Source organism: Balaenoptera physalus (genome assembly GCF_965194825.1).
Source record: "Balaenoptera physalus genome assembly, chromosome: 3".
In the NCBI taxonomy this organism is placed as follows: domain Eukaryota; kingdom Metazoa; phylum Chordata; class Mammalia; order Artiodactyla; family Balaenopteridae; genus Balaenoptera; species Balaenoptera physalus.
The window spans coordinates 115,183,765-115,200,341 of record NC_138890.1 but is presented as its reverse complement, the minus strand read 5'-3'; the positions used below and the strand labels follow the sequence as shown (position 1 = coordinate 115,200,341).

The 16,577-nt window shown below is 38.8% G+C and overlaps 1 protein-coding gene and 2 long non-coding RNA genes across 4 annotated transcripts in view; 1 reads left to right on the top strand and 2 right to left on the bottom strand.

Annotated features, from left to right (window-relative positions):
• The window catches only part of LOC309659055, a 430,937-nt gene that overhangs the window by 148,566 nt on the left and 265,794 nt on the right, over positions 1–16,577 (bottom strand). The window lies entirely within an intron of this gene.
• Positions 1–16,577, bottom strand: part of ARSB (arylsulfatase B) — a 200,537-nt gene that overhangs the window by 148,566 nt on the left and 35,394 nt on the right. For both annotated transcript variants that reach the window (XM_082458123.1, XM_082458122.1), the window contains exons 3-4: positions 11,918–12,108; positions 4,577–4,784 (exon numbers count right to left, since the gene is read on the bottom strand). In XM_082458123.1, the coding sequence (XP_082314249.1) occupies positions 4,577–4,784; positions 11,918–12,108 (399 nt within the window). The remainder of the gene's footprint in view (positions 1–4,576; positions 4,785–11,917; positions 12,109–16,577) is intronic.
• The window catches only part of LOC309659045, a 191,864-nt gene continuing 187,405 nt past the window's right edge, over positions 12,119–16,577 (top strand). The window contains exon 1 of the long non-coding RNA XR_014262540.1: positions 12,119–15,918. This is a non-coding gene — a long non-coding RNA (uncharacterized lncRNA). The remainder of the gene's footprint in view (positions 15,919–16,577) is intronic.

Genomic DNA, 16,577 nt, shown 5'->3' with positions numbered 1-16,577 from the left:
TTATTACTAACAAACTTAAAAGAAAAAAGAACTGATTGAGGCAAAGAAAGGATTGCAAAGATGCTAAAAATACTATCAATAGTAATCTCCACTGGAGATATTAAGGAGCAGAATTAAAATTGCACAAATGTCTAACTGGTATTGCACAAGAGCTCCAGCAGACTGAGAAAAAGGATGAAAAACTGAAACTGATGAAAGAAAAGCTGAGTCAGTAATTCAACCTACAAATTAAAGACATTTTTGAGAATTAAATCAGAACAAAAGCAATAAACAGAACAAAAGCAATAAGCTAAAATATGAACAAGGAAGACTTCCTGGAGTGAAAAATAATCTCAGCATGCAGATCAAAGGGCTCACTGTATTTCAGGCAAAATTAATTTTAAAATATTTTAAAGACCCACACCCCTAGATATAATTAAGCAAAAAATTTAAACTATGGAGATAATTTTCTTTAAGCCTCCTAAAAAGGTTCCAGGGACCAGCTTACCAGAGGGATCTTTCAAACGATCTGCAAAGTGTTCCAGAGCATAAAAAAAGATGGAAAAACTTCCAAAGTATTTTACGACATGTGTATAACCAATACAACAAAACCCAACAGGGAGAAAAGAAACCACCTACTCCACTTTTACTTTTAAATCAAAGCAAATCTTCTAAATAAAACCCTAGCAAACTGAATCCAGCAGTATAATTAAAATACATACACACTATAAAGTTGGATTTAGCTCAACAAAGCAAAGATGGTCCAAGACTAATGTATCTATTAATATATCAAACTGTCAGAATAAGGCAACCCAATTATAAGGTAATTCCCATTTTCTCAGTGTAAAGCTCCAAAAATTATTTTTGCCGACTTGAATAAATATTATGGATATTTATGAAATAGTCAACTATCTATTTAAAATATATCTATGTATACACATTTGAAATCATATAATAAAAGAGATATACAGATCTTAAAATATTGCTTTTTTCCACCTTCACTTATCATGAAAAAACTGTATTCCACCTCTCCCCATGCACACTTGACATCAGTATCTGTTGTCACAGGAGCCACCCTGAGACGTTTAACAGTTTTCCAGAGCTACCATTTTCACTTCTGTCTGAGTACTTCTCAGTCTATGTATGATACATCAATCCATATATACGTTCATTTCAGGATATAATTTATCCTTAAATTGTATAATTGTGATATCTACAACAAAGGCTTGTTTCACAAACTTATAACTTCCAATTCTTAAAACAGTGAGGTCATTTCCCAGGAATAATTACTAAATCAGTATTAAATGTCTTGGACTCCTTTTTAATTGATTCTTTCCAGTGACCTCTATAAGCATTCAATACCAGCACTGATCAAAGTGCTTTACCAGGCTGTTCAAAATAAAGGAAATTGAAAAAGACTCTCGGACTATGAGAGAACTTGTAAGGACTTAAGTATAAGATGTTGCCCTCTTTTCTGAAGGGTAAGTTTTTTGGGGAAAACATATGTTATCTATACTCAACCTTTTTCACAGCAGGACACACTTAGAAAATTATAGTATTTGTATAGCACTAAAGCAACTGAAAAAGGCTGGTCAGGGTGGATGCTACCTCGGCCCTGCCGAGGCTTCTCAACAAATCAAAATTGCAGCACACCTCGGGGAAAGCACTGCTATATCTTGAGGTCCAGTAAGAACTTCCAGATCATCGTGTCAGAGGCAGAAAGGGTGACACCTGGCTCTGCCTGGCTGTGTGACCTTAGGCAAGTTACTTAGCCTCTTTGTGCTTCAGTTCTCACATCTGCAAGATGGGATAATAAGAGTCCCCAGAGAATTACTGTGAGGATTAACTGAACTAATTCATGTAAAGCACTTAGAACCATGTCCCACACATGGTAAGTACTCAGTAAATGCTACGTTCCATAACCATGCCTAATTACAAGCAAAACAAAACAAAACAAAACAACTCTTTAAAAAATCTATAAGTAGAATACCCAGATTAATTCCTCAATGTGTCACCTCATACTTCTCACACAGTCACTTTACAGTAAAACTTACCAGATGACAAGTCCTGACCTCACCCTTGGAGTTTCCAATCAAATTTTTGGGTTTTAGCCAAGGATCACTAGGGGTCTGAAAAAGCCTCCTTCATGAAAGACAGACCAAAACAAAGATACAAATGACCTTAGAAGAGAAAGAGACAAAGTTGGGAGTACAAGCAAACTTAAAAATATATACAATATTGTGAAGCAACTATACTCTGACAAAAATGTTTTAAAAAGTAAAAAAAAATACATGTATGTGTATACCTAATACACACATATATGTATATGTATACACATACCTACATACACACTCACATTCACATATATATATATAAAATTAATGGTTAAGAGTGCAGGCTTTGGAGAAATAAATTATTACATTTATAAAATAAAAACAAACTTTACAAAAAAGGAGTTATCAGAAAACAGGAAAGAGTTTTTGACAATTAAAAAATATGGTGGTTGCTGCTACTGGGCATATGCCCTGAGAAAAACATAATTCAAAAAGATACATGTACCCCAGAGACTTTCCTGGTGGCGCAGTGGTTAAGAATCCGCCTGCCAATGCAGGGAACATGTGTTCGATCCCTGATCCAGGAAGATCCCACATGCTGCGGAGCAACTAAGCCTGTGCGCCACAACTACTGAGCCTGCGCTCTAGAGCCCACAAGCCACAACTACTTAGCCCACACACCACAACTACTGAAGCCTGCGCACCCTACAGCCAGCGTGTCGCAACTACTGAGCCCGCGCACTGCAACTACTGAGCCTGTGTGCTACAACTACTGAAGCCCATGCGCCTAGAGCCTGTGCTCCGCAACAAGAGAAGCCACAGCAACGAGAAGCCTATGCACCGCAACAAAGAGGAGCCCCACTCGCCGCAACTAGAGAAAGCCCACGTGCAGCAACAAAGACCCAATGCAGCAAAAATAAATAAATAAATAATAATAAAATGAAAAACAAAAAAAATATACATGTACCCCAATGTTCATTGCAGCACTATTTACAATAGCCAGGATACGGAAACAACCTAAATGTCCATCTACAGATGAATGGATAAAGAAGATGTGGTACATATATACAATGGAATATTACTCAGACATAAAAAGGAATGAAATTGGGTCATTTGTAGTGATATGGATGAACCTAGAGTCTGTCATACAAAGTGAAGTAAGTCAGAAAGAGAAAAATGAATACCGTATATTAATGCATATATATGGAATCTAGAAAAATGGTACCAATGAACCTATTTGCAGGGCAGGAAAAGAGACGCAGATGTAGAGAACGGACTTGTGGACATAGGCGGGGAAAGGAAGGGTGAGACGAATTGAGAGAGTAGCATTAACATATATACACTACCATGTGTAAAATAGATAGCTAGTGGGAAGCTGCTGCATAGCACAGGGAGCTCAGCTCAGTGCTCTGTGATGACCTAGAGGGGTGGGATGGCAGCAGGGTGGGAGGGAGGCTCAAGGGAAGGGGATATATGTATACATATAGTTGATTCACTTTGTTCTATAGCAGAAACTAACACAACATTGTAAAGCAATTATGCTCCAATAAAAAAAACAATAAAATAGACTTGAAAAAAAATGGCGGTTGCAATGAATTCAATAGAATGATTAGAGAATAATGATAAGGAAATTTCCCAAGTAGTAGAAGAACAATAAAGAAAATAGGGGAGGAAAAAAACTAAGAAAATTAGAGGATTGATCCAATATCCAAATAACAGGAGTTTTGTAAAGAGAGAATAGGAGAAAGGTGGGGTGGAGGGCCAAACAATTCTGAAATAAAGAATACAAGGAAATTTCCCATAACAAAAGGATCTGCATTTTCAGATGGAAAGTGCTCTCTGAACACTCAGCATAATGAATAAACCATGATCTACACCCAAAGCACATCATAGGAAAATTTTAGAAAACTATGTCTAATGAGAAGGGGGAAAAAAACACATATATATAACAGATTAGGAATCAGAATGACATTGCCATAATGAAAATGATTTTTCAAAAAATTTTTCTCCCTTCTTTTGTTTTTTCTGTAATCAGTGATGTATGACTTTATTGTCAGAAAATTTTAATATAAAAAAATCAATACTTGGAGACTCTAGCCTAGATTTAAATGGTTCCATTTCTTAAGTGTCTTCATAATGTCACAATCTGTCTCTGCACTGATCAGAGACCCCTCTAGTCAGCAGAAGTCCTCTTCATAGAGGATGCCTGGGCTGTAGAGATTGTTGGGAACAAGTCAGTCCAAGGATTCACTGCCCAGCTGCCCTGCATAGGAGTGTTGTCCACTCACACTTACTCAGTTACTGAGAGCTTGTTTGCAAGCATACTCCAAGAATATTTTGATATCTGAAGGAAGACGGGAGAAGGCTCATAATTCTTTTTCCTTAGACACATTTTTCTATCTATTATTATCATGTCTCCACTCTTGCAGTTAGCATTTATTTTAATAAGGAACTGCTAAATGCTCCAATTTATCTTCATTCCATTTATTGAATACTATGTCCTAAGCTCTGCCAAGAGATGATTTTCCTATTGACTGACTTACCTGTGGAGAAGATGAACACCGTGTTGTTCCAGAGCCCACGGCTTTTTAAGGCTGTGGTGACATTTCCCACTGCTTCATCCATAAGGGACACCATTCCTGCATAGTAATGCCTATTCTTATCTTGGATAAAGTCGTATGGCTTCAGGTATTCCTCCGGGACCTGAAGGGGCTCGTGGACAGACTGGAGAGCAAGGTAGAGAAACAGAGGCTGGAAAGAGAGTTTGTGCAAATCAGTTAAGAGGGCTTGGAAGCATTAAATATAGAGAGAGAAGCCCAGATTTATCAGTTAATAAAAGTAATATTCAGACAACCCACAAACTGGGTTAGAAATATTTTTAAGTCATATATCAGATAAGGGACTTGTATCTAGAATATATTAAGAACTCTTACAACTCAATAATAAAACTCAATTAACCCAACTACAAAATGGGCAAAGAATTTGAATAGATGTTTCTCCAAAGGAGATACACAAACGGCCAATAAGCACATGAAAAGATATTCTGCATCGTTTAGTCATTAGGGAAATGCAAATAAAAACCACACTGACATACCACTTCACACCCGCTACGAGGTTTATAATTTTAAAAATGGAAAATAAGAAGTGTTGGTGAGGATGTGGAAAAATGGAAACACTCATTCATTGCTGATGGGGATGTAAAATGGTGCAGCCAGTTTGAAGAACAACTTGGCAGTTCCTGAAATTGTTAAAGCTACAGTGACCATATGAGTCAGCATTTCCATTCCTAGAAAAACAAAAGCATAAATCCACACAAAAACTTGTACACGAATGATCACAGTGGCATTATTCATAATAGCCAAAAAGTGAAAACGACTAAAATGTCCACCGGTTGATGAATGGATTAACAAAATGTGGTATATTTTCAGCAATATACAGCAATAAAAGGAATATGATGCAGCCGTAAAAAGGAATGAAGTACTGACACATCCTACAACATAGATGCACCTTGAAAACATTATGTTAAGTGACAGAAACCAATCACAAAGATCACGTTTTGTATGATTCCATTCATATAAAATGTCCAGAATAGGCAAATCTATGGAAACAGGAAGTAGATTAGTGGTTGCCTGAAGCTGTAGGGAGTTGTGGGGGAGAGGAGGGATGAGTGACTTCTAACAGGTACAAGACTTCTTTTGGGGGCGGCGAAAATGTACTAAACTTAGACTGTGGTGATGGTTGCACAACTCTGTGAATTTACTATTGAATTGTGTACTTTAAATGGGTGAATTTTATGAAAATAGAAGCTTGAGTTCTAAAATGGCCTAGAAAGCTCTGATCCAAACAAATAATAATACCAATAATTCTGTCTCATGTAATACTCAGAACCACCTTACTACACCCATTTTACAGGTAAGTTAACTGAGGCTTAGAAAGGTCATATGACTTGCACAAGTTCATATTAATTGCAGAGCAATTTCCTATTGGAAACCCCACTATTACAGTGTGGCTATGTCCCAATAGATGGGTTAGCTTTCTGCTTTAGCTGAAAAATAAGTTACCACCTTTTACGAGAGGTTTAAGGATTGTTTATATTTTTATAAGAAAACAAGTGAACACCATGCCTTGTTAGTCTTTGATCTAGGACCAAACATAAGGCCAATTTAATTCCTGGAAACTAAGGAGTATGCTACATTGATTCTATTTTACCTCCTACCCAATTTACAGAATTTAACGTTAGTGATATTCTGAGTCAGCCTCTTCCTCTTAGTGAGTCTTTCTGAAGGCTCTCTTCACTGTGCTCCTATAGAATTCTTTAATGAATTGAAAACCCTCAAAGAGACAGCAACTGGCTCAACCCAAGAGTAAAAACATAATTCTGTTGAAGTATTTGAGGCATTTAAATCTCATAAAGGAATGGGGAAAAGTTAGAATGCAGATTGGGAGGTGGGCTCATATTTCATTCATTACTGTTGATAAATTGTTTTAAATTACACATTACACATCACTGTGATACAGTAATGGGTATACATATATAGAACTCAAATAGACACCCAAGACAGTATTTTTAGTTCAGGTCTTTGGAACTTAGAAACACCTTTTCCTGAAAATCAAAATGTTCAAAATGGCTGTTCAATATCACAGACATCACTTTAAAACCCATTTTACTAAGGAGGCAGGTGATGGAATAAAAACGATGATGATGTAGACCCTAGGCTTCGTTCGTACATTATTTCCATGGGAACACATTCCAAATTCCAACTCCAAAATGCAACACTAACCACTCTGACACGGCTTTAGCTCTGCCTCTGCTGCTCCTTGACACACGGCGCGTTCTCCTCCAGCCACACAAGTCACACTGAAAAGTCTGTGTTCCTCCAGACCACGGTGAAGGGAATCCCAGCAGATGCCCCGCCCAGGTGGGGAGGAAGAACCCTGGGCTAAGATGTTCGGAGGGGAAAGGATGTGCAGGGGCAACCAGGACCTGCCAGCGCAGTGAGGTTCTGCAGTGGGAACTGCCGTCTGGACCTTCAGCACCAGACCAAGCCCATGCCCCAGCCACCAGCCAGGGTCTGGATGGGGACGGATTAAAAATTGGAAGGCTACAACAATCTGCAACCCACACAAAGTTTTAAAAATCAGGAAATGTCACATGAAAACCTGTTTTGTTTAGTTTTTTTATTTTCTTGAAAATCAGAACTTCTGACAACTCCAGGCCCACACTCCATCTGACAACAAATGGCTGGAGTATGAGAAACAGAGACCCCCGGCCTCCCCCAAGGGCTCCCTGATATTCTAGTCTCCCCACTGTCCTACCTGAATGACTTCATTTATTTAGGGTAGCAGCCTGGCCCTTGTAAACACTAGACTTTGTGACCCTGGTCTGGATTCTCTACAGTGGACAGGGGTGGAGAGATGAGAAAGGGAGCTCACAGTTTCAGGAAAAAGTGCTCACCCAGGTCATTATGGGCAACTCGGCAGCTCCCATGGTTAAGGAGGGAAAGGGGAAGGAGGGCAGGTCGTTTCCAGCCAACAAGTGATCCCTGGAGGCGATAGCTGGGGAGGGTGGTGGAGGAGAGATCTCATAACCACTCTGGGGAAAAAAATAATGTTTCTGGGACCATCATTAAAGGGTCTTATAAATATTCAGTGTGGAAATCATTCTACACACTTTGTTAAATATAGCAAGAAATTACCTGAAAACCTTTCCTGTAATTATTCTTTAGTGGTTGAAGACATGACCGTCGCTCTTGAGGGATTAAAATGATAATACTACAACAATTCCCCCATTTTTCCAGTGGTCAGGCTCCTGTTAGTTCAAACAGAAGGGGCATAACTGAGAAGAGAAAATGAAAACAACCCCTGGGAGATGCAGTCTTCCCTGGCCTATGACTGTTACAGGCCCTGCAAAGGCCTCGCGCTACCTGCCAACTAGACTTACAGGTAAAGGTGATCCTTGAACAAAACAAGTTGTCTTTTTCCCATTTCGTCAGCAGTGATCTAAGACCATTTAGTGTATGGGCAAACATCCTTGCACACATCGGTATGGCTCTGGGTCACCAGGAGTCAGAATGGTAAACAGTGTAGCCCATTTAATGAGGTAAGGACCAATGTACCACATTTTAGAGTATTTCCATCCAATACTGTAAAAATAAAGTTTCAGCTCTCACAAGGTGAGCTTTATTCATGGAACAACTCATTTGCCAGCAGGGCTAGATGTGAAACGTTTCTATACTACCTTTAACTTGAAAAAAAAAAAAATCAACAGAGTACTCTTCGTAGTATCACATGGTAGCCCAGTGGAAAGAACAATTAACTCGGGCCCTCAGGTTCTCCACCACGGTCAGGAACCCGCCTGCAGCCTCTTGTCCTAAGACCCTCCCAGTAAACAGCTGTAGTCAATTTCCCCACACCTGCCAACCTCAGCGCAAAGCGAGCAGCCGCCATCCTGGGGATGGGCTCATTATTATTATGCTGTCTACTGACTTGCGTTCCAACTTAATGGAGCCTTGGCCTTTCGAGACTTTCAGGCCCATTCTGACCTTACTGACATCCTGATTCAAAACACCAAAGTCCTGGACCCGAGTTTGATCTCCATAGATCTCCGGGTTTGTGCAGGACCTTGATCTCTCCCTTGGTCTTTCTTGGGTCCAGATCTCTGCTCTCACCAACCCAGTTACAGCTGCCACCTTTACACCAACCCTAGCTGTACACCTTTCTTTAGGTCTGTAAATTGGAATCCTAAATGTGAATCATGACCAAATGTTTAGGTATTAAGTAAAAGTATGACATTATAACCTAAAATTATTAGCATATTAAAATGGTGCTAAGGGTTCATCTCCCTTTCTCATTATGCTAATTCCAGTGAGGAAGAAAGCCTTATTTTCATTTCTTTAGCACATTTCCCTAATTTAAAGTATAACTTTTTAAAAAGCATATGACATGTTTTTAAAGTGTTATTCTCTTTGACTTCCAAATTAAGACATTTCTTTCCAAATTGTGACAGGAAAAAGTAAGTGTCTGCCACTAGAAATTCACATTTGTTTTAAGAAGCTGCTAGTAGATGAGGTATGGGAGAAAAGATTTATTTTTATTCTGCAAAGTTTTGAGGGGGGCTATTTTTAACCAAACGATATTTTGTGAATGTGTTACTTTCACACTGTAGTATTAGTACTAAGGGAATTATCCTGTAGAAAAAAGAGAAAAGACATTCCTTCTTAACACTGTGCAATGGTTATTAGCAATATCTCCTTGATTCCAGCACCAACTGTGTTTCTGTTACGAAATAGCTCCATATGCTTTTTTTTCCCCAAGTGCTCTTTAAAACAGAAACATTTTTAAGTCAGCTTGTGGATACTTTGTGTGTATGTCTTCAATGATTTCCATCTTAGAGCAAGTTGCCTACGTTACAGTCTGTAGATGGCACAGAGAAGTTAGCACAGAATTAGATTCAATGTTGGAATAAAATGATGAAAGTCCTGTAATTGGTGTGCTGCATCCTTTCATTGAGAATTGAAACTATAAACATTGGCATTTGCTGTCTTAAACTTTCTGGGGCTATTACTCAGCTACTGATTATTTCATTCATTTATGTCTATGCTTCAAACTTGACTTTGGGGATGCTGAAAAGGCTGGCTACTGCTTCGGAACATTTCAGTCACTGTAGGAAAATGACCACCTCTCACCCAGCAATTTCCATATTACCTATGAGCAGCACCATACTAATCACACGGGTTTGGGTGGCTTGTGAGCTCTTAGGGCCTACAGTTTTCCTCAGTTCCTGAGCCTTCCCCCGCTACAGGAGTTAAGACAGCCCGCCCACCAGGAATGATTTCACCCCAGGTGCTTCCTCTTATTTGATTAATGTTATGGGCACTGGGAGAGAATACTCTATTGTTCCTTAATGGAAACTAATTTTTATTGTAGGTATCTTATACTTGTTGCATGATTAAATAGTGGTATACTGTGAACTTGTAAAGGGCAGCTGGCTTCTGCTTGCTTCTCTGGGCTTGAGAGGAATCGATAGTGACTGCACATCAGAATCACTGGTTGGAGGTAGGGGCAGAGGGATAATTAAATACCAGTGATAGGGTCCCACCCCGGACCAATAAATCACAATATTTGGAAGTGGTATTTCTTACAAGCTTTCCAGATGATCCCAATATACTGTCATTGTATTGTATACTGGAACCATCAAGCTGAATCATACACTGGGGCTCATAGTCTCTGGTCTGGGATGTAAACTGTGAACTAGGGAGGCTTGTTAAGTGCACTGAGCCCTAGAGTTAAACAGTGCAGCTTCTGATTCTGTGACCTTGAACAAGTTACCTCATTTCTCTAAGCCAGTTTGCTTATCTGTAAAACGATGCCCACCTCAAACTTCAAAGGACAGGACAAGGACCACAGTTCCCTCAAGATCTTATCTTGTTCTTTGGGTTTTTAACCTTATCTGTAACATGCCAAGCATACAGAAGAAAACTGAGAACTTAAGCCAATTACCTAGCAGTTATCTGTCCAACTACCTGAATATTGGTTTAGATCTAGATTTAAAATCTGCATATGTCTACATATTTGAGAGAATATTCCAATTTCTTCCATGTACCACAGCAAGCATGGCCACTCCAACAGGTCAGCATGAAAGAGTAAAAAAAAGCCAAAAGTGGGGCAAAGCTGAGGACAGACACCAGGAAAGACACTCAATGCTACGTTAGGGTAGGCAGGAAGAAACTATGTCAAAAAGGGAGTCAGGAGCCAGGTACCAAGTCTGAACAGGTATCGAAACAGGAATCCAAATGGTGATCTGCACTGAGGACCTTCAGTAACTGCCAAAGAGGCAAAGCACAGGAAACTGGAAAAACTGGATAACACTGAACATTCTGTAATTTGCTGTGTTAGAGTCCTATTGAAGGTCTAATTTCGAGGGCATGTTAATACAGTTCTTAAAGAAGCCATATTTTGAACCCAATATCTGACAACACAAATATCTGACCCAGTTTTAAAGGCATTTATAAGCTAAATCCAGAGAATTCAGCTTAAACTTGGGTTCAAGAGGTTAACTCCAGATTAACAACGACAACAACAAATGTCAAGGCTATTCAGACTCTTTTCTACTTTTATCTGTAAATAAGTCAAAAGATTTCAGCACATGACATATACAAATAGCTTCAGTGTGGTGGATGGGATAAACAGGCTCAGCAGTGTACCGTGTTTACAGATTAGAAGACTCAATATTGTTAAGATGTTATTGTCCCCACGTTGGTCCGCAGATTCAATGAAATCCAAATCCAAGCAGGTACTTTTTTTTTTTTTTGGTATAAATTGGCCAGCTGCTTCTAAATAAACATGGGAATGCAGAATATTTAGAATAGCCAAAATAACCTTGGAGGAGGAGGGCTGGGAGATACAAAATTAGAGAACTTGCCCTGAACCTTAAGTTTGTGGATACCTAACAAAAAGCTTGCCATAATAATGCCTCATCTTGTACATAAGCCTAACATTTTTTGAAAAAGTCAATTTACTAATTACCACACCTGCACACAGGATACTAAAATAATAAAACTGTATTTGTACAGAAACACTATATGCACAGCTTTCCTCAAAGTGTGATCTGCGGACCACGTGCAGCAGAATCACCCTTGAGTTTCCTTAAAATATTGACATATGGATTTTTCCCAGACCTAATGAATCAGACTTTTAGAGGTGGGCTCCAGGAATTTCTATTTTTAACAAGCTTCCCAGCTGATACTGAGGTACTCTATAATTTGAAAGCGACTCCCTTAGAATTTATTAGGTTTTTCCCTAAAGGACAGTGGCCTTTTCCTATATTCACCTGAAGAGATGCTACCTTCACGCAATTTTGATATCAATAAAAAAGCAAGACTTACCTTCTCTGGTGGGTGGTTAGTTATGAGGGTTGTAGCCCTTTCAGTAAATACATTTGTTGAATACATATTTTTATACCCTGTTGCAACTTCTTCATCATCTCGAAAATCAAGAGCACATCGTGTAACATTCAGAGCATTGATTAACGTACAGCGCTCATGGGAATAGTAATCTTCACTACCTAGAAGATATCCTACAAGGAGAATGGGAGATGAAAGTAGTCAGCATAGCATAAAACATGTTAAACAAACGAAGGTTTCAGCATTTAATTGCCTAATGCAATTGATTATCCATGTCAGGGCTAATCAAATGACAAGGCTAATCAGAGCACCATTTCTTAACATCTCTATATTTGCTAGCATAAGGCATTAGAATGTTATTGTAAAAAAATTCAAATCCATCCCTTAGCCAAGTCTTTTTTTTTCTTTCAAAGTGTAAAGGGTTTTTTTAAATTATGTGTAACACAAAGTTATTTAAGTCAATAAATTTTTAAGGAATTTCACATGTTCTGATTCTTTCCACTGCCAGTCACCTTAGTTCCTCCAAACTCATAATCTTCAAGATAAAATAGCCCTTTCAAAAAGAAGGTATCGTGTGAGTCAGCCCACAATTCTTTTAGTTAGGCTTCTTTGATCTCCAATGAAATATGGACACACTTCAAAATTCCCCACCTGTAATCTTTGGGATCCAGTTTCCTCAAGCGATTTACTTTAGGACCATGTTTAGGGTCAGGCGATGGATCTGCCTGGTTCTGAATTTGACATTCTCTAAAAATGTATTAGGTTCAAATCATATTCACTCCTAAGCCATCACACCCTAGAACAGTGCAGATCATTGGGATATGCCAATACCTAAGATAAAAAGTTTGTTAGGTTTTTCATAGTTTACTTGGCAGCTCTGTCTTGTAGTTCTTTCCCACAGATCTAACAGGTAGTTCTATGAGTAAAGGAAACCACACAGTTAATCTATGAGGCGTTTCCAACGATGTAGGTTTACAGAAACAGCCCCATCGGGATAGACCTCACAAGTCTTTAGAATATAAGCTCTATCACGTAACTCTCAAAGTGGGTGATTCCAAGTAAATATGTTTTTAAAAATCAGAGTTTAAATTCAGTAAAGGTGATGACATTTTAATCTTTTAAAGCTATCGGTTAAAATAGCATATGGTTCAGGTGATTTGTTACAAATTTTTACTCTGAGGTGATCACATAAATGAACGCAGAATTCAAATAACGTTGATATTGACCTTGGTCGACTGGCTTCAAGGTTATTTACAGAAGTAGCTCTTGGAGGCATCATCTTTAGTCAGATGCTGACACCCACTGGTGAAAGACACAAAGATTTCCAAACAGAGGATCTCTAAACATAACAACCAAAAGAGCAAACTAACATGTGGCGTTGAAATTAGATTTTTCTACCTCTGGTGATCTCAATTTTGCCCCCAATTTAAATGGCATCAATGGCCTATCCCACAATTTAGACTTAATCATGGGAGAAATGTCTTCTCAAGTTTAGTTGTTCCTGCAAATGTTCCATATTTTCCTAAAATATTAAAATAAGCTGTGCTGCATGTTATATGCTTCTATTTATATGAAATGTTCAGAAGAGGCAAATCTGTAGAGAGAGAAAGTAGGTTAGTGGTTGCCTGGGGCTATGAGGGTCGGGGGAAAATGGGGAGTGACTGTTAATGTGTATGGGGTTTCTTTTTTGGGGTGATGGAAATGTTCTACATTTGGATTGTAGTGACAGTGGTACAACCCTGTGAATTTATTTAAAAATCAATGAATTGTACATTTTAATGGGGTGAATTATATGGTATGTGAATTACACCTCGATAAAGCTATTCAAAAGAAATAACTGTGCTGGCCTCTGAGTTATCTCCTGACAAACACTGCTTATTAACATTAAAATGAAGATAATAAAATTGGCCTCTTTCCCCAGTTCTAAATATTTCTTATAATCACAATTAAAAGCCCTACATACCTTACCTAGTAAATGAATTCATTTTAATTTAATTTCCTCCTTTTCCATGATTCAGTAAATTCAAGGTCCTAAATACAATGAATATCTTAGTTTTAAGATAACTCTTTAAATGGTAATCTTTTCTCCTACATGTATAACAGAAAGGGAAAGCCAATGTGTTTGCTAATTAATGTAATCGAAAAACAAATGTATCCATGAAAATAATTTCAGTCCTTATATGGGTAATTAAAGGGGTCAGGACACTGGTGTTCTATTTGGGGTTAGTAACTGCTGCTAACACCTTGAAGAATCACTTCAGGTTCTTTATCTGTAAGAATAAACTGTTTTCTATCATTTGGGGAAATACATGCAGAGGATATACTTGATAAAAAGATGCATAAACCATAAATATTAAAAAGTTAGTACAAACAGGATTCCAATAGAACTCTTTATTCACATAACAGAACTATCTATTCACATACTTGGCCAAACTAATACCAAGCAACCATGTGACAGTCACACAGAACTTTCTCATAACAATGATTCACAAATTTGAACTTACATGTTGAGTCTAAAGAAGATGGCAGCCGATGCTTTTTGGGGAAAAATGAGAAACTACGTTTTGAGCCATTAAATCTCTGACTGCTGTATTTAACAGCTTTGTTGAGAATAATTCACATATCATACAAATCACTCATTTACGTTGTACAGTTCAGGGGTTCTCAGTGTACTCAGAGCTGTGCAACCAGGCCCACGGTCATCTGCTCTTTAACACAACCTCTGAGTCATAACAGTGACAACAACCGCATGCTCATCATGCCCTCCTTCTCTGCAAGCCTCCCGTCCATGAATGTGCGGTGGGGTGCCTGTCTGCCTAAATCCAGCTAGGCTTCTTAATCCTCATAAAAGGATATGATTTCCACCTCTGTCCAACTGAATTTTTCAATATATAATTTGGTTTAAATATATAATTTTAAAATATAAAATTTGGGTTTTTTTTTTAAAGCATTATTCATTTTAATTAATTAATTTATTTATTTATTTTTAGCTGTGTTGGGTCTTCGTTTCTGTGCGAGGGCTTTCTCTAGTTGTGGCAAGCGGGGGCCACTCTTCATCGCGGTGCGCGGGCCCCTCACTATCGTGGCCTCTCTTGTTGCGGAGCACAGGCTCCAGATGCGCAGGCTCAGTAGTTGTGGTTCACGGGCCTAGTTGCTCCGCAGTATGTGGGATCTTCCCAGACCAGGGCTCGAACCCGTGTCCCCTGCATTAGCAGGCAGACTCTCAACCACTGCGCCACCAGGGAAGCCCTAAAATTTGGTTTTTAATAAAAACAATTAAAATATCCTTCCAGCTGCCGGAGTACAGGTATCGACCCATCGTTAAGCCAAGGCCTGATTGAAAATTGTCAAAGGATATAGAGGCTGTTTTTTCCTCTAGAATTTCCAAGATGACAAAGAGGTCTCACACCCAAGTCCTGTTTTTAACAGCTATTTAAGGGTACTGAGGATATATCCAGATTCATCAAGAAAGAGTGCATTATTGATTAAGCAATGTCTGCTAGAGAACCCAGATGGGAGTGGGGCACACGGTGTCACGTTTGGATGTCCTCACATCTCGACTTAAACTGTGGTTCCAGCTAAGCACTATAGAACTGTGAGCTTCAGCTGCACTGTGTGGGCCCCATATAATCACTTGAACTGAAAGGTACTTTGGTGCTCTGGTCCTAGCTTGAATAAAAGAGAATGTCTCAAGAAACATCTATAAGACAACCACCATTTTATTACTAAAATGATGTTTTTGAGGATGCTGTCACCTTACCTTCTCCCAAAGGAGAAATTTCTCTCAGGTCTAAGAGCCAGAAAATGCTTTACTCTTCCTGAACATCTGGTTTCCATTTAACTTATAAATAATGTGACTGTTATAGACTGCTTTTTTTTTTTTTTTTTTTTTTTGCTTTGAACATAAGAAGTCCCAAATCTCAGAGTTGAATGTGAGGTCTGCTACAGCCAGGCAGGTTTTTTTTTTTTTTTTTAATAACTCGGTGCCAAGCAACTATTCCATCTTTTTCTATTCATCCTGATTTTTAAAAAATAGATCTTTATTGGAGTATAATTGCTTCACAATACTGCGTTAGTTTCTGTTGCACAACAAAGCGAATCAGCCATATGCATACACATGTCCCCATATCCCCTCCCTCTTGAGCCTCCCTCCCACCCTCCCTATCCCACCCCTCTAGGTCATCGCAAAGCACTGAGCTGATCTCCCTGTGCTATGCTGCTGCTTCCCACCAGCCAACTATTTTACATTCGGTAGTGTATATATGTCGATGCTACTCTCACTTCGCCCCAGCTTCGCCCTCCCACCCCATGTCCTCAAGTCCATTTTCTATGTCTACCTCTTTGTTCCTGCCCTGCAACTAGGTTCATCAGTACCACTTTTTTTTTCAGATTCCATATATATGTGTTAGCATACAGTATTTGTTTTTCTCTTTCTTTTTTTTCTTTTTTTTTTAAATTTATTTATTTTATTTTTATGTATTCTGGCTGCATTGGGTCTTTGTTGCTGCACGCTGGCTTTCTCTAGTTGCGGCAAGCAGGGGCTACTCTTTGTTGCGAAGCACGGGCTCTAGAATGCGGGCTCAGTAGTTGTGGCACACGGGCTTAGTTGCTCCACGGCATGTAGGATCTTCCCGGATCAGGG